Source organism: Monodelphis domestica, chromosome 7 (genome assembly GCF_027887165.1).
Source record: "Monodelphis domestica isolate mMonDom1 chromosome 7, mMonDom1.pri, whole genome shotgun sequence".
Lineage (NCBI taxonomy): Eukaryota > Metazoa > Chordata > Mammalia > Didelphimorphia > Didelphidae > Monodelphis > Monodelphis domestica.
The window spans coordinates 147079702-147105744 of NC_077233.1; the positions used below are offsets into that span (position 1 = coordinate 147079702).

General features: G+C 43.7%; 1 protein-coding gene across 8 annotated transcripts; it reads left to right on the forward strand.

Moving 5' to 3' along the window:
* Window positions 1-3039: 3039 nt before the first annotated feature.
* On the forward strand, window positions 3040-25432 carry GREP1 (glycine rich extracellular protein 1). 8 transcript variants are annotated; one of them, XM_056805788.1, is made up of 31 exons: window positions 3040-3641; window positions 4006-4065; window positions 6472-6528; window positions 6989-7021; window positions 9141-9191; window positions 9843-9896; window positions 10082-10114; window positions 10431-10484; window positions 11515-11547; window positions 11788-11841; window positions 12057-12089; window positions 12498-12551; window positions 13596-13628; window positions 15233-15265; window positions 15383-15436; window positions 17103-17192; window positions 17948-17977; window positions 18204-18248; window positions 18393-18446; window positions 19542-19571; window positions 19668-19700; window positions 19841-19894; window positions 20807-20836; window positions 20929-20958; window positions 21128-21184; window positions 21285-21329; window positions 21503-21553; window positions 22167-22301; window positions 24421-24465; window positions 24899-24952; window positions 25160-25432. In XM_056805788.1, exons 2-31 carry the CDS (start codon window positions 4059-4061, stop codon window positions 25183-25185), a joined length of 1392 nt encoding a protein of 463 aa, XP_056661766.1. In that variant the 5' UTR covers window positions 3040-3641; window positions 4006-4058; the 3' UTR covers window positions 25186-25432. The 8 variants fall into 8 exon arrangements, with proteins under 8 accessions (XP_056661766.1, XP_056661760.1, XP_056661763.1 ...); XM_056805782.1 differs by lacking the exon at window positions 3040-3641 and adding an exon at window positions 3648-3865; XM_056805785.1 differs by lacking the exons at window positions 3040-3641; window positions 24421-24465 and adding an exon at window positions 3648-3865.
* Window positions 25433-26043: the final 611 nt, after the last annotated feature.

Here is a 26043-nt window from a genome sequence, read left to right on the forward strand (position 1 = left end):
TCCTGGCTTTCCTCAAAGAGTAATAGTCTGGTTTGGGAGACAAGATACATATAGAACAAATAAGAAAGTACAATCCAAGGCATTGGGTAATAAGTACCTCCTAGACTGTAAGCTTCATAAAGGTAAGGATACAGGACTAATCTGAAATTTGTATCTCCTCTATAGCTAGCAGTTATATAGCATGTTAAGGTTTACAAAGTGCTTTACAAGCATCTCATTTGATACCTCACAAACAACCCTGGGAGGTAGATATTGTTATCATCTCAATTTTACAGATGAGGAAACTGAGGCAGATAGCCGTTAAGTATCATACCCAGGTCACACAGTTAGTGTCTAAGGCTAGATTTGAACTCAAGTCTTTCTGAATCCAGATCCAGAGTACTGTACCATACTGCCTAGCACCAAGTATAACTATAACATATATATAGTAGGCATTTCATGTTTCTTTTTTTTTAAACCCTTACCTTCTGTTTTAGAATCAATACTAAATATTGGTTCCAAGGCAGAAGAGTGGTAAGGGCTAGGCAATGGAGGTTAAATGACCTGCCCAGGGTCACACAACTAGGAAGAGCCTGAGGCCAGACATTTCATATGTTTCTTGAATAAAATGAATGAAATTCATAAAACAAATATTGCAAGAATTTCTGCTTATATTTCTAATGAATTAAATTTAATTTAATCAACATTTACTATTCGGTGTTCTATACTAGGTCCTGGAGATACAAAGATAAAGTGAAGCATGACCCCTGTTCACAGAAAACTTACAACTTAGTAGAGAGGCTAAAGCAAAAAAAAATGTTTTTATTACAAAATTAAAAAATGCAATTTTAATGGAGTTGTACTAACAACTGAGAATGTGCAGAAAGGCTTCATGTAACATGTGACACCTGAAGGAAACTCTTCACCTGAAAAGATGAACATGAGGAGTGAACATTCCAGGCATGGGTTTAGGGGGCAGCCTGTTCAAAGATAAGGAAAAAGTCACATCAGAGTCACAGCAAGTAAACATATTTGGTTGGAATGTAACATGCCTAGGAGGGAGTTCACATGAAATGATTAAGAATTATCGACATCCTCAGGAAGAACTCTTTCATCACTAGAGGGAATAATCACACTAATCATGGGATAATAGAGTTAGAGCCAGAAGAGCTCTTAGTGTCTATTAAGGTCTACCTCCTTTATTTTATAGATGGGGAAACTGAGTCACAGATGAGCTATGTAATTTATCGAGTGAAATACAACTAGTAAGTGTTTAGGAAGGATTTGAAACCAGGGCTTTCTGAACCCAAATCTAATGCCTTATTCTGTACGCCATCTTTCTCATGAAATCATATATTTATAAAAGAGTAAAATAAAGATGAGTTTATAATTTTTTTTAAAGCCTTCAAATCTTCAGACAGTTTACTTTTATAAAATGCATCAAAACTGTTCTTTTTCAAGATGTTTTGCATAAGGAAATAAAGGTTATAATTCCATTGTTCAAGTACTAAAAACAGCAAAGGTTAACAGAAAGCTTACTTTTTATGTGTTTTCTTCTCCAAAAGGAATTCCTCAGGAGACTTCAAAAGCTCCATATTGTCTGGTATTTGTAAACAAAGGGGAATGAAAAGCCAATTCCATGACCCATTATGTTAGTTGAACCTAAAGCCAATTTAATTTTTATCCAATTGAGTTCAATCCCTATGACCCTTTGTCCTTCAGTTAAAGCAAATTTTTTTTGTTGTTGTTCAGTCATTTCATTTGTATCTCTCTCTTTGAGTAAATCTCTTTGGGACCTCATTTAAGGTTTTCTTGGCAGAGATAATGGAGTGGTTTGCCATTCCTTCTTTAGCTTATTTTACAGATGAGGAGCTGTAAATAGGGTGACTTGGCCCAGAGTCACACAGCTAGCATGTCTGACATCACATTTGAACTCGGATCTTCCTGACTCTAGACCCAGTTCTTTATCCACTGTACACCTAGATGCCCCTATTCCCAATTAACCAGTTATAAAACCTTGGAATAAATTTTTTCAGACTTTCCCTCTTTAACAATGTCCATATATTTTTCCAAGAACTTCAAGTCTGCGTTACAAAACTCATCGTCGACATTGAATCATAGACAGTAGAGCCCTCAATCTATAGACATTTTGAGTGGGCCGGGACCTCAAAACATAGTAGGCTCTAATAAATGCGTGATGATGGACTGACTAATAGAATGTTAGGGGACATAGGAAATCAGAACTGGAAGGGAGCTTAAAAAATAGAATATGGAACATTAGAGTTGAGAGGGACCTCAGAGAGTATGTAGTCTAATCCCCTTCTTTCATCGACCCAAAAGGGAAAAGTCACTTTCCCAAAGTCATACAATTTACAAATAGCAAAGTCAAAAAAACAACAACAAAAACAAATGGCAAAGTCAGGAACTAGGATCTAGGTCTCCTGGCTTGCCTTAGTTAAACACTGTTTCTCTCTCTGAGTAGGTATTCAATGTAGCTCTCCTTTCCAGCTGTTACCTCCCATTAGGTAGTCTCTGTCCTTATCTCTCTCCAGGTGTGAGTTCAAAGAGAGAATGAAGATGTGCCCTCACATGTTGCTGTTTGTCTCTTTGCTTTGGTCTCTGTCCTTTCCCCTGTTTATTTAGCTCTGTGATGTCTAATGTGATGTCTATTTCTGTTTCCATCTCTCTCTCTCTCTCTCTCTCTCTCTCTCTCTCTCTCTCTCTCTCTCTCTCTCTCTCTCTCTCTCTCTCTCTCTCTGTCTGTCTGTCTGTCTGTCTTTGTTTTCTCTGGTTTGTCTGTTCTAAATGCTCAGATTCTAATATGAAAATAGGTTAAGGGAGATAATACACATATAACCCAGTAGAATTGCTTGTCAGCTCTGGGAAGGGGGGAGGGAGAGAACATGAACTATGGAACCATGGAAAAATATTTTTAAAATTTAATTTAATTTTTTAAAGAGCTCAGATTCTCCATCTCTCCATCTCTGTCTCTTTTTTCTCTTACTATGTCTCTGTCTGTCTCAGTCTCTATTCCTCTTTGTGTCTCTTCGAACACTTTTTGTTTTTGTATCAGTGTTTCTCCTTCTGTAACACTGTCTCTGGCTTATTGTCTGTAAATCTGTCTGTATCTTTTTGTTTCTCTCTTCCTGACTGTAACTCTCTTCTCCTGTCTCTACCTGCCTATCTTACTGTCTATCTTGGGCTTTTTTTTTTTTTGCCTCTTTGCAATACTTTCTGTCCCTTTCCTTCATTGTCTGAGTCTGAAGCTCTTTTGTTTGTCTGCCTTTCTGTGGGGTTCACTAGCACCCCCTACACCTCTCTCTAATGTTTGTCTCTAAGCAGGAGACAAGTCTTGTCTCTCCATTGAGTTTGTACTCGACTCTGGGGCTCCCCTCCAGCTCCTTTCCCTGATCCTGGGTGGGGGGGACATTTGAGCCCTCCTGGGTCCTAGCCAGTTAGAACTGGAGCCCTGGGCCAGGACTGACAGGGGGTAGTGAAGCCGTGGGGGAGGGAGAGGTTGTCCCAGCTGTCAACATCCTTGATGGATTAGGGGCAGGCCAGGGCCTGTAGCCAGCATGTAGGAGTGGAACTGTGCCTGAGGATTGTGTGTAGAGAAGGGAGAGGTTGTGGTGGAAAGCCTGGCTTCCATGGGGAGAAACACTGTGCGTGAAAGTCGCAGCCAAAGGGAATGGGGTGGGGGAGGTGATCTGAACTAAAAAGTCCCTGGACCTGAGGATGTGACTTTGTGTGGACACAGCCCTCAAAGGCTATTTAAAGGGCTGAGAGCCTCCATGTCCCTTTCAATCTCTTGCCAGCATGATGGGCTCCTGGGTCTTCCCCACTTCGATGCTCCTGCTCTGTCTGATCCAGGGAAGCCAGCAAGGCGGTGAGGGGATGGGACTGGGCAGGACACCTGGGTCTTGGGAAGGAATTGGGGATCTCAAAGAGGAAGACTTAAACTGAGAGGCCAGTTGCCTAGGTCCTGCTCCCTTATTCCCTGAATCATCAGATTCCTCTCTCCTCTAGGGTTGGCCCCTCAGGGGAACGGCATCCTGGGCTGGTTCCTTTCCTCAGCCCATATGAAAGGTGAGTGACTCACCCAGCACCCAGTGGCAGAGAATTGGATGTTGGTGGTTTGGGAAAATGAGGGGGGGGGCAGGTGGTCAGGTCCTTTATTTCTTAGGAGAGATCACTCCTTCCCCTCAATAGATAAATAGAAAAATCCTGTCCCTAAGCTATGTGGAAGGAAAGCAGAACTGCTCTTAAGTACAAAACTAGCTAACACTTATACAGGGTATCCCAAAAATCTTAGTGTAAATGTTTGGGATGCACTGTAGAGTACTCTGAGGTTCTCCTGACCTAGCTCGTTGAATCTTTCCAACAATCCTATACGGTAAGTACTAGAAGAGTTATTGTCCTCACTTTATGGTGAGGAAACTGATCCTCAGAGAGATTAGATCCCACAGGTACTAAATGTCAAAGACCCGGATTCAAACCCAGGTCTGTCCTGACTCAGAGTCCCTCTTCACTACACCATATTGCCTTTTATTGTCTCCCACCTCCACCCCACCATAACTCTCACCTCCTAGGAGAACTTCTAGATGGGGGGGGGGGGCTGCCCAAAAAGATGAGAAGGGGACAGGGGGCATACATCCTTCACTTTTCCTCTTCCTGGGGCCTTCCTATCCATTAGACATTGATGACCTATGGAACCAGAACAAAGACAAAAGTAAAAAGTAGAGGGAACCTTAGAACATAGAATGGAAGCAGGGTCTTGCACCTTAGATTTGGTCCTTAACAAATGTTTATTTAATTTGTCAGAATTAGAGCTGGAAGAGACCCCTAAAGGGGAAAGAGACTAACGAAGGAACAAACAAACAAACAAAAAAGAAACCCTTAACTTATACCTTAGAATTGATATTAAGCATCTGTTTTGAGGCAGAAGAGTGGTGAGGGCTGAGGCAATTGAGGGTTAAATGACTTACCTAGAATCACACAGCTAGAAAGTGTCTGAGGTCAAATTTGAACCCAGAAAATCTCCCATCTCAAGGACTGGTTCTCTATCCACTGAACCACCTAGCTACCCCAAGGACCACACTTTTAGACCCTGGAAGTCTTAGCTCAGCCAGTTACTGGCCTTAGAGATAAAATTAAGCCTAAACCTCATCTAGTCTCAGGGTTCTTAACCTTTTTATCCTCCCTTCTTAGGTAATCTAGCAAAACCTATGGACTCATCAGGGTATTTTTAAAGGCAAAAAAATAAAACATCTAGCATTACAAAGGAAAGCAAATATAGTGAAACAAAGTTATGGAGATATTAAAAAAACACAGTCACAGACCCCCTGAAATCCTCCCAGACTCCTTGGGGTCTGTGGACCATCACTACTTTCTACTACCTGCTGGCTAGCCACATTGTAGAGGCCAGGTGGGAAATGTCTGAGAAATTAGAAGGTAGGCATCTTGTTCTTCCCTGAAGAGTTTAGTCTCCTTGGGAGACAATTCACATGCTAAATAATTAAAAAATAATAATGAACAGATCGTAATTATGGCATGTGACAGACTGTAACTACTTAGATAATTTGATAAGGAGGTTAGTGTGGATTAAATAGAAAATAAACTCTTTGAGGACAGAAGTGATTTTAAAGTCAGTCTTTGTATCCCTAGATCCAGCACTACTTGTTTCTTGCATATGATAAGGCTTAATAAATGTTTCTTGGATTGGTCTGGTCAGAGAAAGCTTCCTGAAGGTGGGAACCTGAGTTTGGGATCCCCAAAGATGGGTAGGAGAATACATTGAGATCTTCCAGAGAAGACAAACTTTATGGACAAAAGTGAGGAGGCAGAAATGGCTCTAGCAAAAGGAAGGCCAGTGAGAAGAGGAGGCTAATTGGAGTACAAGGCCATGGTGGGGTGTGATATGAGGAAAGCATGGAGAAATGTGGGAAATTATAGGTTTAAAGGAAACTTTTGGATATCATTTGCTCTTCCATCCATTATTTTGCCTGATCCTCATAACATTCCCTTAAAAGAAAAATGGCAAGGCAAGGATTCATAGGATTCTAGATCTCTATGGATCTGGAAGGGACCTCGGAGAGCATTTAGTCCAACCTCTAAGGTCATACAAGAGATAACCCAGGTCCAGAGTCAGTGCTTTCTCTATTGTACTATGCTGATTATCATTCACGTCTGACAGATGAGGGAACTGAGATCTTTAGAGGGGGAAGAGACTAACCAAGGATCACATTTTTAGGGATAGACTGGAAGTGCTAGCTGCCAGTTGCTGGGCTTAGCTCCCAGCCCAGTTACCCTAACATGTCTTCTCTTCTTGGAAGGCTACAGGAAGGACTTGGAAAGTCACTGGCTAGAAGAGCAAAGAAAACCCCCCAGGAGAGAAAGACCAGAGTTGGGGAACAGGCAATAACAAATAGGTCTCCAACTAACAAGGGAACACGGAGTCTCTCACTCCAACATTGACAAAGCTTTTGTCCTCAGGGGTTCCCCCAGGAGCAGGGGCTGCAGCTGGGGCTGGAAGCCCACCAGGAAAGGCAGGTAAGAGGAGGAGTAAAAGGGAAGGGATTTGGAAGGATGATTACATCTATCGGACTTTTGGGCCCAAAACCATTTCCCCTTCCATCCATGTGGATGGATATAGCCCCTATAAGACTAGAGTCTCTGAGGGAAGATTCCTTATGTAGCTCAAGGCCAGGGTTTCTCCCCCCACACCTTCCCTACCCCTTCACCCCTCTTCCCTAGTCAGGGTCCTCTCCCAGAAAATGCACAAGTACTTCATATTCCCCCATGTCCAATAGCCATCTAGAAAAGACTCAGCCTAAATTCTAATCCTGTTCCTTTTGGTACGTAACTCAAAACTTCCAACAATCCTAGTTCTCCCTCTAGCAGGGCCAATTTCCCTGCCAATCATCTGCCTTAGAGAATCCTAATTCTCCTTTGCCTCATTCCCAGAACTTTTTCTAGCCATACATCCCATCCTGGCCCTCTCTTTCCACAGGTTATGGCGCACTGCCTAATGGCTATGGAGCAGGTAAGATAATATGTGGAAGGAAATGAATAACAGAGTTCCTAGGTTCTAGTTGTAAGGAGAAAGAGGAATCATTTCAAAAGGGAGAAATGGTGGGGGCCTAGGTTCAGAGACAGAGAGGTGAGCAACAAGAGGAAGTTGAGTCTTGGAGCTGGGTTATAGAAAAGCTCTAAGGTAGCAGCTGGGTTGCTCAGTGGGTTGAGAGCCAGGCCTAGAGATGGGAGGTCCTGGGTTCAAATCTAACCTCAGATACTTCCTAGCTATGTGACCTTGGGCAAGTCACTTAACCCCCATTGCCTAGCCCTTACCACTCTTCTGCCTTGGAATCAATACCAAGACAGAAGGTAAGAGCTAAAAACTAAAAACAAAGAGTCCCAGCCTTGAGTCCCTCTGATCCAGGATGTCACATCTCCTTTACAAAGAATTCTTATTCACCCTCCTCCTTCCCCCACCATGCCCCTTCATTCATTTCTTTATTCTGATGAATTCAGCCATCAAAAGAAGTTTTTACTTGTACAATCCAAGCTGGGCATGTTTTGAGGACATCTAGTTTGTTTAGAATGCAATCCACTGTGTCCCCTACTACATAGTGGTGATTGCAGCAGGCTCCATGTTAGATAGATCATATTTGCTCAACATGCCCAGCCTAGGTTTACTTGATACCTATTATGTGTCTGGCCCTACTTCTGGGTACTGAAGGAGGTGAATGTCCCTTTCTATATGAATGGAGGAGATGACTCCATTGGAAGAGATATAGTGCATGGTTTACACTGAATGACTTGTCCAAACAATAATAGGGAGTGGGAAGAAGAAGGAAGGGAGGGGAAGGCTTCCTAGAAAAATTAACTCACCTAAAATATCTATTCTGTATTGAATGAATTGAATGAATAAAAGATGGGGCTCAAGATAGACCCTGAAGGATAAAAAGGATTATGATGGGAGAGGACCTGGGTTCAAATCCTGATCAAGTCACTTAACCCCAGTCTGCCTTAGAATGGATATTTAGTATGGATTCTAAGACAAAAGATTAAAAAAGAAAAGAAAAGGATTAGGATGAAAAAGTAGGAGATGGCATATATGAGCAGAAGTTTGGAGTTGAGAATGCACAATTTATATTTTCTAGCCAAGGTATGTTTTCTCTCCATCTCAACCTAAGTTCCTCCAGGTCTCCCAAACTTTCTCTCCTACCCTCACCCCCATGTAAGGACAAATCTATCCCTTCTGTCTATCCCCAATGGATCCAGCTACATACTGTATAAATGGCCCCAGGACTGGCAGTCAGAAGACTTGGGTTCTAATTCTGACTTTGCCACTTACTGGCTGTGTGACCTTGGCTAAATTACTTATTCTCTACAGTAGGGATGATCTCTAAGGTGCTCACAGTTCTGATATTCTTTAATTCTATTTTCTAATTCTATGACCCTATTACTATGGAAATCCATGATTACCACCCCCACTTCCCCTCCTCAAACAACCCCTTTACTCCTAACCTCAATACTTGGGTGTCTGAGTAATTCTCCTGCACAGTTCTATTCATTTCATTCCCCACTCACAAATTTTTCAGCTTTGAACAGTTTCTGTGTGACCATGGACAAGTCATTGAATTTCTCTAAACCTCAATTTACTTTTCTGTAAATAGAATAGTCATATCAGTGATACCAACCTTATAGGGAGGTTATGAAGTTTAAATGAGACAGTAGGCAAAGTGTTTTACAAAACTAAAAATGTCGGCTGTGATGATTATTTAATTTTATTATTTGTATATAAATTGCCCACTATAGGGACTGGTAAACAGTATGGGCATTTATTTGCTAAATGTTTGTATAATTCCTTCTCAGACCAGCCTTGCTTCCAGGACCCAAGGCCCCCAACTCATCCCTAGCCTTTCCCAACCAAACTTACCCCCAAACCAAGGCTTAGTGTGCTTCTACCCCCCAAAGAATACCAGGTTAGAAAAAGAGATGAAAGGGTACTTTGCCTTCAATGGGGAAACGGAGGAGGGCAGGAAGACTTAAAGGGGATGAGAACATGGAATATCTGGTGTTTTCTAGAAGAGAACCATTAGGGTAGTAGTTCTTCTGAGCCCTGCATCTGACAGGACCCAACTTCATCTCTTGCTCAGGAGCTCCCAATGGTGCAGGGGCTGGATTCCAAAGCCCCACAGGGAAAGCTGGTAAGTGTGTCTGTTTCTGCGTGCCTCTGTGTACTTGCATGGATGTTCTGGATATGTATGATTGCTTTTGTGTATGTGTCTGCCTGTATCCTTGTTGTTGGGGAGTCTAAGGTCATGTGGAGTAACCAACACTTCCAGTCTCATCTCCACAAAGGCAAGGGCCATAGCTTCTGCCAAGACTAAATCCTCTGTCCATCACGACTTCTCCAGTCCAGCTTCTAGCATTCACCTTCACCCCTTCTTAACCCCCCCTTTCCTTAAATTCTGCCCCACAGCCCCATCCCCAGTCTGGCCTCACTTGTCCCTCCCCCTTCAGGAACTAGGGTTCAGAATAGCTGTGCAGTTGGTAAGAGGCCAGGATGAGAAAGAGAGAGGGCAGAATGGTACCTGGAGGGTGCTGGTGTAGGAAGGAGACATTTGCATTCTAGGGGTGTGGACAAAGGATGAAATGGATGAAAAAAAGATGCATGAAATGCCTATGTCCCTACTAGCTGTTTCTGGGATGGGGCGGTGGAAAGGGTGAGAATGAAAACTCAGAAACCAGTGAGAGAACCTTTTTTATTTCTGTCACTCCCTGTTTTTATCTCTTCAGAGGTTCCCTCTACATCTCAGTATTTCCTTCCTTTTTGTTAAACAATTCTATTTTTCTAGGATACAGGAATGGACCAGGAGCAGCAGCCTTCCCTGGAGCTGGAGCCCAGCCAGGTGTGAGGAGCTGATACCTTGCATGCTTAGGTTTTCAGAGAGCTAGAGGGTAGTGGTTAGGGATGAGAAATGGAGGATATCTGCTGGGTTCCAGTGGGAAGGACCAGGGGTTTGGGGACTGGATCCTGAGTTCTAGGAGAGGAAGATGAGAGCCACTTCTCAGCCTCTCCCTTGTCTTTCCCCAGGCCTTGGAGGGGGGATGAAACCTCAAAAAGCAGGTGAGATCTATAGCCTCTTTCTCTTTTTTTTTGTCCTGTCTTTCTCTTTCTGTCTCTTTTCCCACAGGTTAACACCACTCTTCCAACATCTGCCCACTCCCCACTCCTACCCTTTTTTCTAACCTCCCCATGCTGGGCTTAGCCAAGCAGATCTCTATTGTCCTGGGCTCTGGAGGGTAGCTCTTGTTCACCTCTTTCCCAGGGTTCTATTCTCCATCTCCCTGCACCTTGGCTTTGTTCATGATCAACCTCCAGCTTGAAACCTTTCTGCTCCCTGAAAGTCCCATTACATAACCTCTTCCTTTTGCCTCCCCAGCATATAGGAATGGACTAGGTAATGGAGCCTTTCCAGGAGCTGGAGCCCAGCCAGGTGAGGAGATTTGGGTCTGGAGCCTGGGATTACCTGGGTTTTTGAAGGCTGGTGGGAGGAAGTGATAAGATTTAGGACTCAGGGGGCAGCTGGGTGGCTCAGTGGATTGACAGTCAGGTCTAGAGATGGGAGGTCCTGGGTTCAAATCTGACATGAGATACTTCCCAGCTGTGTGACCCTGGGCAAATCACTTAACCCCCATTGCCTAGCCCTTACAACTTCTGTCTTGGAACCAATACACAGTATTGATTTCAAAATGGAAGGTAAGGGTTAAAAAAAAAAGATTTAGGACTCAGAGTCAAGTTGCTTGTTGGGAGTTATTGTGGAGAATCTAGGGAGTAAAACTAGAAATGAGGGGGCATAAAAATTAATATTTAAGAAGGGATGTTTTTTCTAAGTAGTTAAGCCTGAACTCTAAACTTTTCTCCCTTCCTCTTTCTTTTCTGAGTCAGTGGTCATTATCCTTAGAATTCCTTCTGGAGCAGATTCTGAACTTAGGAATTCCATAATACACAGATGATTCATCCCCATTGAATACTTGGGGATGCTGAGGCCCAAAGAGGGCTTGCCTGAGGCCACACAACTAGAAAGTAGTCATGACATGATTCAGAATTAAATCGATATTCCATTAATGGGTTGGCTGGGATCTCTAGGAAGTGTGGGGCAGAAGAGTAGAGAAAAACAGAGAGTGGATTTATCTGGGTCCCCTCCCCACCATAGATAGTCTGGCATCTCTCTCTTCCTCTAAAGTTATTGACTGGGCTGGGGCTTCAGGAACCCCTTAGGAAAGGCTTAGTCTGGACTCAGTCAATAATACCTAATCTGTCTCAAACTTTAGTGCCAGTGTGAACCCCTATTATCTTCCCACTTCCTACCTTTTCCCTTTTCCATAGAGTAGGAAATTCAGAATGTTTTTGAAACAGGTAGGGAGGAACAGAATGGCATAGGGGGATGGATGCCTGGGTTCCTGGAGGAGAAACCATAGGAAGGACAGATTCCTCTCAGCTTTGCTTACCATTTTTCTCCCTAGGTCTTGGAGCTGGAACCAAATCTCAGAAACCAGGTCAGGCCTTTCTTAGTATCTCTTTGTCTCAGTTTCTTTTAGCTATCTTCCTCTGTATCCTCTACTTCAGCAAATCCCTGGCCTAGAGTCTCCTGTTTCTATCCTTCTCTATCTCTGATAGTCTCATTGCATCTTTTCCTTTTTTCCCTCTCTCTCTCTTCCTTTCCTCTCTCCATTTGTTTCTCCCTTTTCTTTTCAACATTTCTTTCCCTAAACTCCATTATTTTCTTGTCTCTCTAGGATATGGAAATGGGCTGGGAAATGGGGGGTTCCCTGCGGTTGGAGCCCAGCCAGGTAAGGAAAACTGAGGGTTATAATAATTAAGTTCTCAGAGAGTAGCAGGAGATTGGTAGGAGAAATCTAGGGATTGCAGAACAAGATAGTTGGGTTCAGTGGAGCAGCAAGGGTTGGGGAAGGATCCTTTCTGGACAGGTGGGTAAAGGGGTAATGTCAGTCACTTTTCCAACTCCTTGTCTTCTTCTCACCAACTCCCACCTTCCAACCCCTAGGGATAGCAGGGGGAATGAAGCCTCAGAAAGCAGGTGAGACCTTTTTTCCTTGTCCTATGACCAGCTTTCCTCATTCTGACTATCTCTATTTCTGTTTGTAGTGCTTTCTCTTTCCTACCCCATCACCATGGCTCCCTCCTTTCCTTTCCTCGTCCTCAGTCCCTAGACTATAGTATGACATTTTTTCCAGTGCCTTCTTGTGGGATATACTCAAACAAGTTTATACTCAAACAAGTTGGCTATGTCATCCTCCTATGATGTCAAGACCAGGGCTATTTCAGGAAGTAGAGAAGGACACTGGGGCGCTGGTCATAGAGCCTCTTCCCCCTCTCTATCCTGGACAATTCTTCCAATGAGTCCAATTCCCCCTCCAACAATTCCAGGTTTCAATCCCTCTGTTCATGGGTGTCCAAAGCTGATCCTTTTCCTCTGTCTCTCCAGGTTATGGAAATGGACTGGGAACTGGGGGCTTTCCCAGGGCTGAAGCCCAGCCAGGTGATATGAACTATTGTTTGGGATCCCAGTTTCTCAGAGGCCAATGGGATAAAAGGGAGGGGGCAAGCTGTGATGTCTGGTATGTAAGTTGGTTGTGTTTGGAGTGAAGGTTGGTCAGGTAGGTGGAGAGTGTAGGGAGAGGAATAGGAAACTTGGGTTTGTCAAGAGAAGGGCAATGGGATCAGCTATGTAGCTCAGAAGATAAGAGCAAGACCTGGAGACAGGGATTCTGGTTTCAAATCTGACCTCAGACACTTCCTAACTGTGTGACCCTGGGCAAGTCACTTAATTCCAATTGTCTAGCCTTACTACTCTTCTGTCTTGGAATTGCTATTTAGTATTGATTCCTAGAAGGAAGGTAAGGGTTTAAAAAAGAAGAAAAGGGCAATTCCATAAAAATGAGTTAATGTCTCTATGTGTGTTTGATCATCTATCTGTGCTCATTCAATAAACAGTTATCCAGCACTAAAAAGTACTAGGTGCTAGGCATACAAAGACAAAATGAAAAAGTCTTTGCATAAAGAAGTTTTTATTTTACTGGTTTGGGGGATGAAGGTGACAAATCATTAGGATATTATTCTTTAACCTCATCCCCCCCCCTTTCCCACAAGAAAGAGACCTATGTCTTAATTCTAGCACCAAACTCTATCCATTTTCTGATTCTCTTCCCCCACCCCAAATTGGGTCTCCAGACTCAGTTGAAAAACTGACCTTCAGGTCCCTTAGGCTGCCTCTGCCACAATGTGGCTTTGTTCCTTTTTTCCCACTGAAGGATTTAAGATTCAGAATGGTTATGAACCACATAGCTAAGGGGCCCGGATGGAACTAGGAAGGAGATACTTAGGTTCTGGTAGGGTTAGACTATCAGAATAAAGGGAGAATAAGAGATGGAATGAGAGGGAGAAAAATGGTTGAGATTGTGTTTGGAGAGGGGGAACTTGGGGAAGAATTAGAGAGGAATGCTAATGGTAGCAGGGAAGACTGGGTTTAAGCAGTCAAGAATTGGGGTTGGCTCCTATTCATCCTCTCTCTGGTCTATCCCAGGATTTGGAGCAGGAACCAAGCCTCAGAAAGCAGGTAAGAGCTCTCTCCCCAGCTCTGGGTATCTCCCTTTGTGTTTCCCTCTTTTTCTCCTGTCTCTATAACCTCTCCATGTCTCTTTCTGATGCTTTTGTCTTTGTCTTCTATCTATTCATCAGCCAAACATTTAATTGCCTTCTTTGTTCCTGATACTGGACTAAATTCTGAGAATTTAAGACAAATATGAGAGTCCCTTCCCTTAAGGAGATTGTATTGTCTTAGGGGGCAACAGAAAGAGTCAGAGAGAGATGGAGACAGAGACAGAGAGAAACAGGGAGGGGGAGAGGGAGAGTGAGAAAATGAGACAGACAGAGAGAGAGAGAGAGAGAGAGAGAGAGAGAGAGAGAGAGAGAGAGAGAGAGAGACAGAGAGAGACAGAGAGAGACAGAGGGAGAGAAAAACACATACATAGAAGTAGAGATGAGGAGGGAGGGCATTCCAGACAAAGGAAGACAGCCTGTAAATGGAAAATGGGGTTGAAATATCTTGTGTGGGGCACAACCTGAAAGTCAGTATGGATAGATTGAAGACTTTTGAAGCAAAGTAATGTATAGCAAGCCTGGAAAGGTAATTTGAAATCAGGTTTTAATGAACAAGGAAATGATAACCACTGAGATTTCTTGAGCAGAGAAGTGTCATGATCAGATCTATATTTCAGCATCTGTAGAGAGGATGGATTATCCTCATTGGTGAAGTGGCACACATGCTGAGCCAGCACTTGAGGAGCTGTTCCATTCCCCCTCTTCCCAGCACCTGAGAACATTTTTTGCATACCCCACCTCTCTGTCCAGCTGCCCAAAGCAAGCACTCACTCCCTCAGCTCTCTCCAGTAATGTGGGGGCTCCCAGAGAGTTCGAATTTGTTAAAGGTTCACTGATGCTGGATTAGAGGAGATTGGAAGAAGGTGAATTGGCCCTTGCAACTGTCCTCAGGAGAGGTGATGAGGGTCTGAACTAGGATGTTGGCCCTGTGACTGGGAAGAAAGTGAAAGGACACTTGAGATTACAGCTATCCTCTCTCTCCAATGTCAGGGACTCTGTCTCTACCTATTTACACTCTCTCCTCTGCCAGTCTATCTTTATGTCTCTAATTCTTTTCCCTTCTAAAATTTCTTCTCCCAAAATTGATCTCCAGGCTCTCTTTTCTCCAAAACCCTTCTCCCTAACTCTTCCCATCTTGGAGCCCCTCCATTCACTATATGTTTACTCATTCAACAAATATTTATCAAGCTCCTACTATATTTGGAGCACTGTCCTAGATTTGGAGGAGAGCTTAAGTTTAGGTAAAATAAAGCTTCTTGGAGCTCAGCTCAGAAAGCTAGGTCTAGTAGAATCTCTCAAAACACTTTATTCTATAACCCACTCCCCACATTCCTCTTACCCCAGCTCCATAATTTCTTTGCTCCAGAGTTGAGTAGCTGTCCCCATTTCTTCCCTTCCTTCTAGGTTATGGGCCTTGAACTGGCTAGGGCCCAGGTAAAGAAAAAGAAGAGTAGGGTAATCCAAGGATATGGTGTGTGAACTGAGGAAGCAGAAAAGATGAGCGAGTTGTCTGTCAGATGAACCACCCTCATCTCTATCCTATATCTATCTTTCCCCTAGGCTTTGGAACAGGAACCAAAATTCAAAGAGCAGGTGGGACTTCCCAGTTTTAGCAAGTCTCTGTGTGTCTTTATTTCTACCTACACTTCTCCCAACCCTCTACTCCTGATGCTTCTTCCTCCATTTAACTGCCCACCTCTGTCTCTTCAGGAAATGGAAATGGGCTAGAAGTTGGAGCCTTCCCAGGAGCTAGAGCTCAGCCAGGTAAGAGGATCTGGGTGCCAAACACCTGGATTCTGGAAAGGGGAATTCTGAGGTTAGGAAACCCAAAAATAATGTCCTGAATACAGCAGAAGAGAGTAGAGGTCAGGGACAGAAGCCTGGACCAAGATGATGGTAAGAGGAGAGCATGAGAGAACTGGTGGCTTCCCTGGGCTCTGCCAAACAGTCTTAAGTTTTCTTCAGGGGTCACCATAGGAGAAAGGCCTAAAGTCCATAGTTCTGAGGAGAAGAGAAGAGAAGAGAAGAGAAGAGAAGAGAAGAGAAGAGAAGAGAAGAGAAGAGAAGAGAAGAGAAGAGAAGAGAAGAGAAGAGGAGAGGAGAGAAGAGGAGAGGAGAGGAGAGGAGAGGAGAGGAGAGGAGAGGAGAGGAGAGGAGAGGAGAGGAGAGGAGAGGAGAGGAGAGGAGAGGAGAGGAGAGGAGAGGAGAGGAGAGGAGAGGAGAGGAGAGGAGAGGAGAGGAGAGGAGAGGAGAGGAGAGAAGAGAAGAGAAGAGAAGAGAAGAGAAGAGAAGAGAAGAGAAGAGAAGAGAAGAGAAGAGAAGAGAAGAGAAGAGAAGAGAAGAGAAGAGAAGAGAAGAGGAGAGAAGAGATATAATGAAAATTTAGAGTCCTGAACTCCAGTCCCTACTGTGACCCAGCACCATGCTACTCCCTTGCCTAACCCTGGAGGCTTTCAAAAAGTCCATGTCCTAAACCCAGTTTCACCTAGCCCATCTCAATTCCAGCTCTAATCCTAATCTATCATGATACTCCATCCTTACTCTTGATTCAACTGGATTCTAACTGATCTCAATCTCATCTTAGATCTCGACCACTATCTCAATATTAAACCCCAAGTTAGCTGTATTTCTCATCTGGATGCTAACCCCAGAGCTAATGCTCTTTCCATCCCAGGCCCAACCTTTATCTTAATCTTAATTTCAACTCAGATCTCAGTCATATTCCTATTAGGCAGAACATTACTCACTCATTTTTAACATCTTTTTTTTTTAATCCTTACTGTCTATCCTAGTAACAGCTCAAAGACAGAAGGAGAAGGGCTAGTGGCTTGTCCAGGGTCACACAGCTAGGCAGTGTCTGAGGCCAGGTTTGAACCCAGGTCCTCCTACCTCCAGGTTTGGTGTTCTATCCACAATGTTACCTGGTTACCTCTCATTTTTAATTTCTTATCCATACCCATGAAAAGGAAAGAAAAAATCCAAAGTTTATGGGCTTTTTCTTGCTTTGGGCAAAAGCAGGTTTTTATTATTATATTAATTAAAACTCTTACCTTCCATCTTGGAATCAATCCTATGTATTGGTTCCAAGACAGAAAAGTGGTAAGGGCTAGACAATGGAGGTTAAGTGACTTGCCCAGGGTCCCACAGCTGGGAAGTGTCTGAGGCCAGATTTGAACCCAGGACCTCCTATCTCTAGGCCTGGCTCTCAATCCACTGAGCTACCCAGCTACCCAGCTACCCCCTCAAGAGCAGGTTATTAAGGAATGTATCACTGGGTTTTAGTCAGGTTGTGATGAGATGGAGTAAAAGGACTTGAACCTATGAAGTTAGATTCTGTGCTTCCAGGTTAGTACAAAGCTGAAATTGAGGTGCTTATGGTGGCTATGAGACAGAAATTAGCCTTGTTTCTGTTTTTTCCCTTCTTCTCCAGGTCCTTGTAGTGGAAGCTCCATTCCAGCTCTTCCTCCTAGGCCTCCCAATGGAGTAGGGCCTGCAACTGGGAGTCCCTCAGAAAAAGGAGGTGGGTATGGAATCTGAAGAGTGAAAAGGAATCATGTTTTCTCCCTTTCATCAGCTTTACCTCATCATCTATATCTACATCAATCCTCAGTGTCACATACCTTCATCTCCTCCGTCATCCCCCAAGGCACATTCCCCAAATAGCTGGGCTAGGAGCCAGGAGACTGAAATTCTAGTCCTTCTCCTAATTCATTGTATGACTTTGGACAAGTTGCTTCTCTTCTCCTCTATAAAACAAGGAAGCTAGACTAGATGATCTCTAGACTCTTTTCACATCTAATATGTTCTATGATCCCCTCCAACTCTGTCATTTCTTGTCAGTTTTGTGATCAGAAGGTTATGTTTTATAATCTAAGGTCCCTTCCATCTCCGATACGCTGGGTTATTTGACCTAAGGACGAACAGTCTATGTTTTGACAGTCCTTTTTGCTACTTATCTATTTCATTAAATCTTTCCCAATTACATGTGAGAATTTTTTAACATTCATTTAAACATTTGTTGAGTTTCAAATTCTCTCCCTCCCACTCCTCCCTTACCCCTTGAGTAGACAATGTGGTATTGATTAAACATGTGAAATCATGCAAAACATATTTCTGTATTAGCCATGTAACATTCTATTTTAGGTTCTCTGATTCTACTTCCCTTTCCCATCCTATCCCTCATGAGTTATGATCTTTTCCCTGTCTTCTGTCTGTTCTTCCCCTTGGGTTCCCTTGTCTTATCACAGTATGTTTGAATTTGTTCTCCCCCAATAGGATTGAGGGCTCAGAATGGCTATGGACCAGGTAAGGGTAGAAAGGAAAATAGGTAAGGTGATATCAGGGGTTTGGAGATATCAGCTGGCTTTCTGGTAGGGGAAGGCTGGATACTGCTTGAATGAAGGATGGCCAAGAAGATATGGTTGCGGTCCAGAGGCAGCTTCTTGTGGCTGACATACCCTCAGCTCTGCATTCTTACACTTGTTTAAGATGGGCAGTTGGACCTCACTCACTTGGCTTTCTTCTTTCCTAGTTTCTCCCTCAGGCCTTGAAGATGGATTAAAGACTCAAAAAACAGGTAATATTTTCTTTACTTCTGTTTCTCCCAACTTGCCTCTCCTTCCTTTCTTCTTTCCCTCTTCTTCCCTCTCCAGGAATTCCCCATTCTTCACCAAGATATGGCTTTTCTATGTTTTAATCTCACCAAACTGTCTCCCCTCAGGACTCAGAAATGGTTTTGGAGCTGGACCCTTTCCAGGGGCTAGGAATATGCCAGGTGAGGGGAACTAGGGGAAAAGATGGGGGCTAAGGAAAGGCACTGGGGAAATATCATGGGTCTTGGGTGGAGGAAGAAAAGAGTCAGTGCTCTAACTTTCCCAATTTTCTTCCAATGTGATAGTATTTCCCAGGCCCCCCCCCATTCCTGTCTCTCTTTTGTGGTTGTTGTTAGTGGAAAGCTAGAAGGACCCCTGGATTAGAGAGAAGAAGAATATATTGGGGTTTGGGGAAGAGATCAAACTTTCATATGGAAAGCAAGTTTTGAAAGTGAGATCTCTGAAATCTAGAAGAGAAGTCCTATTGGGCCTGGGAGGAAAAGGACCTGATATGAGTTGGTTCCTTCTTCCTCGATTAGCCTCATGGAAAGGACCTTGGGAAATAGAAGGTTAGAGCTGAAAAGGACCTTAGAACATATAATGCCAGAGTCTAAAGAAAATCTGAAAACACAGCATGTTGGAACATACAATGTTAGTGCCAGAAAGGCCTAGAGACATCATCTAGTTCAACCCTTTTTTCAGGGGAGAAAATTGAAACCCCAAAATGGGAAGTGATTTACTTGAGATCACACAGAGAGAACTTGCCTTGATGTCTAGATCTAAAAGGGACCTCAGAGCTAAACCTCCTTTTATAGAGGAGGAAACTGAGGCCCAGGGAGGTGAAGGAACTTGTCTAGGGTCCTCCAGATAGTATGTATCAAATGTGGGATCTAAACCCAGGTCCTCCATCTCCAATGGCAATGTTCTTCCAGTGGTTCTGTGCTGCCTTCCCCTTGGGGGAGAGGGGCCTGTTCAGTTTAGCACTAGAGGAGAAAAGTGGTAGAGAGGTAGCTACTACCTTTGAGAAGAACCTCTCAAACAACTAGAGCTATCTCAAAGTCTTCTCAATTCCCACTCAAAAGTATCTTTAAGTGAAGGCTGGATGAACATTTGGGTAGGACCTGGGCCTTGAAGATGAAAACAAGTATCCATTCACTCTAGTAGCATAGTCAAACCATAGCATGTCCTCCTTCACACACAGCCCCAGTAGTTCCATTCATCCCTTTCCTAGGGCACATTTCCACCCATCCTTGACTCCCTTACTTCTTCTGTTACAGGCTATGGTGGCATGTATGGCTATGGAGCAGGTGAGGGGACTGGAGGGAGGGATGCCTAACTTCTGAGAGAGACCAGAGTCCAAATCCTATTCATTCTCTTCTCCATCTTTTTCTCCCTTCTCCTAGGTCTCAGAGGAGGAGCCAAACCAGAGAAAACAGGTGAGACCTCTCTTGATGACTCTCCACTCCCCACTCCTCCATCTCTTGGTTACCCTGCCTCCAGGAAGGGAGGAGTGTGAAAGGAAAGCCTGGATTCCCAGAGCTTCCCTACCCTTCTACCAACAAATCTGTCTTCTCAGGCTATGGAAATGGATTGGGAGCAGGAGCTTTCCCAGAGGCTGGACTGCAGCCAGGTAAGGAGAGTAGATTGGTAGGGCCAGGTTCCAGATATGTGAATCCACCTAGGGAGTAGCCCTGGGGTGGGGTAGAAATGGGACTAGGTGGAGATAGAGTTCTGAAAGGTAATGGAGCCCAATAAAAATCAAGGTTCAGAGCAGGGATCCTAATCCTTTTTTTTTTTTAACCTCTAAAAGGTGGCTATAGTAGAGGAGAGCCTAGACTAGAAAATTGGGGGACTAGTCCCAGCTCTGCCATTGTCTAGTTGTAGTCATGGGCAAGCTCTTCTTGCTTCCTTCATCTGTAAAATGAGGAGGGAATAGATGAATCATCTCTAAGTTCTCTTGTAAAGTTAAGGTCTATGGATCTTTCTTTATATGAAGACAGGTGATGGAGTAGATAAAGGATGTGTTAACAGGCCTCATTATGCCATTTATCATCTCCGCAAACCTAATCTCATTCCTCTTAGCCCTTTGTCCAATCCCTTCTCAAAGGCATTTATTTCTCTGAAATCTTCTGATCTTCCTGAATGCTAGTGTTTTTCCTCCCTAACTTAAAAAAAAATAACAAAACCCTTATCTTCTGTCTTAAAATTGATAAGTAATATTTCCAAGGCAGAAGAGCAGTATGGGCTAGGCATTTGGGATTGAGTGACTTGCCCAGGGCCAAACAGCTAGGAAGTATCTGAGGCCACATTTGAACTAAGGATCTCCTATCTCTAGGCCTGACTTGTTATCCACTGTGCTATCTAGTTGCCTCTTAATTCCTTTATATTATTCTGAATATACCCATACATGTACATGTCTCTTGTGATCCTGGAGAGCAGCGATTATTTCATTTTTTGTGTTTATATCCCCAGTGCCTGGCACAGAGCAGGTACTTACTAAATGCTTGTTGGTTCAGTAACCTAATCTGTTCTTTCCCTTCAGGGAGTGGAACCCCAAATGGTTTTGGAGCAGGTGAGGTGGGAATAGGGATGGGAACTGGGACATTTGGTCTCTTAGAAGAATTGAAGAGCTTAGAATTCTGAGTTCTTCTGTCTCTCTCTCAGGCCTGGGTGGTGTGAAGCCTCATAAAGCAGGTGAGGTTCTCTCTGAGATCTGATTCCTAATTTCTCTCAGTTGCTGCCTCAATCTCTGACTTTCCTCTTTAGCTCTACCTTATCTTGCTATCTCCCTCTTCTTAACAAGGGGTGAATTATTCACATATGAGGAACAGCTCTATTTCTCCTCAAACTTTTCTTCCCATAGTTTATAGCAATGGACTAGGAGCTGGAACCTTTCCTGGGGCCAGGGCCCAGTACACAGGTGAGGAAAGGGAAAGAGGAGTTGGAGGTGGGGGCAGGCTAGGTGCTGAATTCTAGAATTCTACCCTTAACTACTCCCCACCTTCCCGTTTCCTCCCTAGGTTTCCCAGGGGCTGGAAGTTATCCAGCCAATGGCTACAGCAATGGTAATTCTTGCTAAGAATGGGAATGCAATAGAGATCATTCTTGGAAGGGTTGGAGTGGTGATGCCAGATTAGAGGATCAAATTCCTATATTTCCCAGGGAACAACAGGGGTGGAAAAAGCAAAAGGATTCCCTGTGTAATAAAGTGGGGGAAGTTAATACTAGTCTCTCACAGGATATGGAGCTGGAGAAGCTGGATACCCTAAATCTTCCCTTTATGAAAATGGTAAGAAACAGGGGCCCAGGGAGGCAGCCCCAGCAAGACAGGTGGACCAAGAGAGATGCATGCACTTGTATATGTGTCCTGGAAGTTTATCCCCTCCCCCTCCTGAGGAGCTATCAAACATCCCTGAGATAACACAGTTGCACCAGTTCTGCATCCCTCTATGTATTGTATGTCAATAAAAGTCAAGGCTTAGGGAGAATCGAGGGGGAATTGGGGGAGAACCGAGAAGAGAACGAAGGAGGAAGAAGTCAGGATGCAAAGCAGGCAGGTGGAGGGAAGGAGGAAAGAGACTGGCAGGCTAGGAACCCCGAGGTCAGGTTACGTATAGGAACGATTGTCTACCCTTCCAATAAACTATGAAATCTATATCTGGGTAGAAATATTATTTCCAATTCTTACATATAGCATTTTTGCAATACTTTTCCGATCCATTCCCTCATTAGATCTAGATTGGAAAATAGCCCTATAAGCATGAGGAAAGGGAGTCCTAGGTAGAGCAGCTCCCCATGTCACACAGCAAGTTAGAGCAAGCGTCCAGGTCTAGCAGTGTACAGCAGGAAATCCTGGGGGCAGCAGGACGGGGATATTCACAGAGCCCTTTTCTCCTCTACAGGTGGGGCTAGCTCCTTTGGTCCTCAAGCGGTCCCCTTTCTCCCTGGAGGTTCAGACTCTGGAGCCAAGGCTGTTAAACATGATTATGGAAATGGGGTGGGCGCAGCTTCCTACCCTGCAGATGGAAGCCCACCAGGTAATACCGCTGTTGGGCTGGATTGCTTCTGGGAAGGTTTGCAGATTTAACATGTCTATGTTAGCATTGTGAAGGACCTCACAGGCCACCCTCTCCTTACACAGAGAGGAAAACCAAACCCCAAAATGTTGAAGGGGCTTACTCAAGATCACAGAGGTAATAGGAGGCAGAGTCTAGATTCTATCTCAGGTCCTCTGTCTCCAAGCCCTGTCTGTCAGTCAGTCAGTCAGTCAGTCAGTCAGTCAACATTTACTGAGTACAAGATATGTGCCAGATACTGAGCTTAAAGAGGCAAAAGGCCACCCTGTCCACTGGGAAGTTTACACTCTTGTGACCCTTTTCCCTGTCCCATGCTGGTTGACAACTAAGAGCAAAAACATAAATGTCTGAGTTCTCCAGAGGTGTCAAAACTAGAAAAGAGGATTCCCAGATTGTCCCCAGATATACCTCTGGGGGTCACGCCTGAAATCTGTCCTTCCAGTTCTTCACAAAGCTCATTGAATGCTTCGTTTAGCGATTCTGCTGGTCCAGGGATGGATGGACCCACTCCCCACCCCATAGAAATATGAAGACATCCCCCTTCTCTTTCTTCCTTCTGTTTTTCTGTCTTCCTCTCTCTCTTCCCTCCATGCCCATCTCTGTCTCCGATAAGGCTAGCTAGACCCTGGGTGTCTAGTCATAGAGAATGCAAATAGGATTCATTCTCTACCCTCTTTAACCGATCCTACACGCGCTACCAGCTTCCACTCCCTCCAACCCAGCACTACATCTCAAGGTCCCTTTTGGAAGGACCACTCTATGGTTTCTGGACTCCCCGGCAAATGAAAGAAGCCAAAGCTTCAAATTTAAATTCATCAGCTAGCTCCAGAGGAGAGCTTTACCTTTAGCTCCCACTAGAGGGAGACAATGGTACGGAACGCTCCAGTGTGGGGGTATATAATAAGAATTGTGATAGAATTGTGATATAGCAGGAACATTGGACATGGAGTCCTTTGGCATCGAAGTCTTATTTCTGCCACTTTCCAGCGAGTGACCAAGTCATATCACTTCTCTGGGCCTTTGAACGGGAAGATCTGGTTCCTTCCAGCTCTATAAGACAGAATAGAGGGGGAAAAAAAGAAATATGTTATTAAAAAAGAATAGATTTTCATATAATGGTGATAACATTCCTGCCTGAAGCCATGGAAATAGTTTGGATTACATTTCAGAATTCCTTCTAGTTTAAAAAAATTAATAAGACAAGGTACTTGGGTTCTACTCCCTGCTTTCTGCCACTGACCTCTTTCAGTAAGTTCATTCCCATCTCTGGATCTTAAATTATCCAGCTGCAAAATAAGAGTATTGTACTACTGTATGACTCAACTCAGCATTTGTTGCTGATCTTCTCATAGTCCCCAAACACAACATCAAGCTTCCTGCCTTAAACAAGCATGTATTAAGTGTCAGGCACTGTGCTAAGCTAATACCATTCCTCCTACTCAGAATTTACTCCCCAGTTTCCTCCCTAATGCTTCTGTGTCCTTTAACTCTCAGCTCAAGCCTCATTTTCTCCCATCACACCTTAACCCACATTAATCTCTCCCTACTCAGCACTACTACTACTAATAGCTAGCATTTATATAACACTGTTTGTAAAGCGCTTTATGTGATATAACATAAATATAAATGATATAATATATTATATCATTTGATCCTCACAACAAATCCTCTGAGATAGGTTTTACTATTACCTTCATTTTCTAGTTGAGAAAACAGGCTAAGAGATTAAATGATTTATTCAAAGTTACACAGTAAAGGGCTGAGACAGAATTTGGACTGTCTTCCCAATTCCAATTTCAGGACTTTATCCACTATACTACCTAGCTGCCTCCTGTGGTGCTTACCATCTGTTCCATATTACATAATACTTATATATGTTGTCTTCTGTGTGTCCATCTCATCTCCCCAACTAAGCAGTAAGTTCCTAAAAGCAGGAAGCACACAATCCTCTCTTTCTGTTCCCCCTCATAGTACAGCTGAATGCCAGACTGGATACGGGGCAGAAAGGGCACCTTTCTCATCTAGCATATTCCTCTCCCCATCTTCCTCCCTTTTTTTTTTCTCTCTTCCTCCCTTTCAGGTCTCTATGGTCAGTTAAGACCAGAGTCAGTCCCTGGGACTTATGGTAAGTGAGAGAGAACATTGAACGAGGCACTAGAGAAGATTACTAATTCTTCTGCTAATTATCAGGATACATAACCCCATACAAGTTCCTTCCCCTCTATAAGTCTCAGTTTCAAGGGGGTTGGAATAAAAAATTTCCTAACAATTCAGTATTCTAATAAGCTTTGATGAAAACTATACTGATGTGTGGAGGAGGCCCAGAGAAAGTAAGACACTCTTTGGGTGCCTTTCCTCAAGCCATCCAAAAAGGCCAAGGAATAATCTATCAGTGACCTTCTGTTGACCCCTTGTAAGAAAAGTTCTCTGGATCCATATCTTCCTTTGGGATCTTAAAGTGGGGTTGATAATTTGAAAAATAAGAAGGAAGAGTATCTGGATGAGAAGAAATCTGTGGGGATTCCCTATTGACTAGAGGTTGTCTGTTTCCAATTTAGGTGGACCAGATGTGAAGCACAACTTCAATGGCTTCCTAGGAAATGGCTATGGAGGTGAGACTTCTTCAGGGAGAAATGGCTCCCAAACTTTTAGCACCACTGACCAGGGCCAGGCCACCAGTTACATAAAGTAGCTGTGGAAAGTGTCTTCCACGCCAAAGAGCCTCCATACCCTACCTGGAATTCCACCATTCATCCTGTGAGGTTATATATTGCTAAATTAAGGACCAATACTACCCTAACCCTTCTCCACATTTGCAGGTCGATGTCCTCCAGGGAAATGTTGAGCCTAAAGATGTCCCTCCAATATCCCCAATCTGAAGATCTTCAGGGGAGCTTGGAGCCCAAGACTCCCTGGCCACCTTTCTTGCAATCAGGCTTTTTGGAAAGAAACAGGCTCTTTGGGAAGGGAGTCTCCCCTCTGCCCCAGGAGGGTCCTTCTTTGGTCTCTTAAACCCAGCCTTATAAAGGGCCCCTCAAGGTAGAGAGTAGGAGGAAATCCTGGGTCTGTTAATAAAAGGATTCAATTCACAAGTTTGACTCTGGCATCATGTGTTGATCTAAGGACTGGATAACAGCAAGTGATTGAGATAGCTCTACTAGTCAGAGAAACACAAGAACTCAATTCTACTCCTGGTTTTCCAATAAATTAATTCTATTAGCTGGAATTATAATAGGCTGTACTGACTTATAAAGACCAAGTCATTCTACCCTCTCTGGACTTCATCTGTGAAATGAAGATCAAAATCCCTGTTTCTCTCTCTCTCTCTCTCTCTCTCTCTCTCTCTCTCTCTCTCTCTCTCTCTGTGTGTGTCTCTGTCTCTGTCTCTGTCTCTGTCTCTCTCTCTCTCTGTCTCTCTCTCTCCCTCCCTCCACAGACACACTACAGTTTCTGTGCCTCTTACTAGGAATCTTCCTAGATCCCAACAATGATGAAAATTGGCCTCTCCTTTTGAATCCAAACAGCTCTTGGAGTAGACCTTTAAAGCAACCATAGGGATCATATCTAATACCCTCATTTTACAGACGAGGTAAGAAATTCAGAGAAATTTGTTAGCTTCCCCAATGGCAGAGGCAGAATTTAGTCTTTTAACTCCAAATCCAGGCCTTTTTTGATGACATAATTAAGGCTCAAGGTTTCTTTG

Excerpts from the sequence above, each read along its gene's own strand:
- GREP1 (XM_056805782.1), top strand. The coding sequence starts at position 3,796 with ATGATGGGCTCCTGGGTCTTCCCCACTTCGATGCTCCTGCTCTGTCTG. Across the intron at positions 17,978-18,203 it reads TCAGAATGGCTATGGACCAG|TTTCTCCCTCAGGCCTTGAA; the intron begins GTAAGGGTAGAA and ends CTTCTTTCCTAG. Across the intron at positions 24,466-24,898 it reads GTCAGTCCCTGGGACTTATG|GTGGACCAGATGTGAAGCAC; the intron begins GTAAGTGAGAGA and ends TTTCCAATTTAG.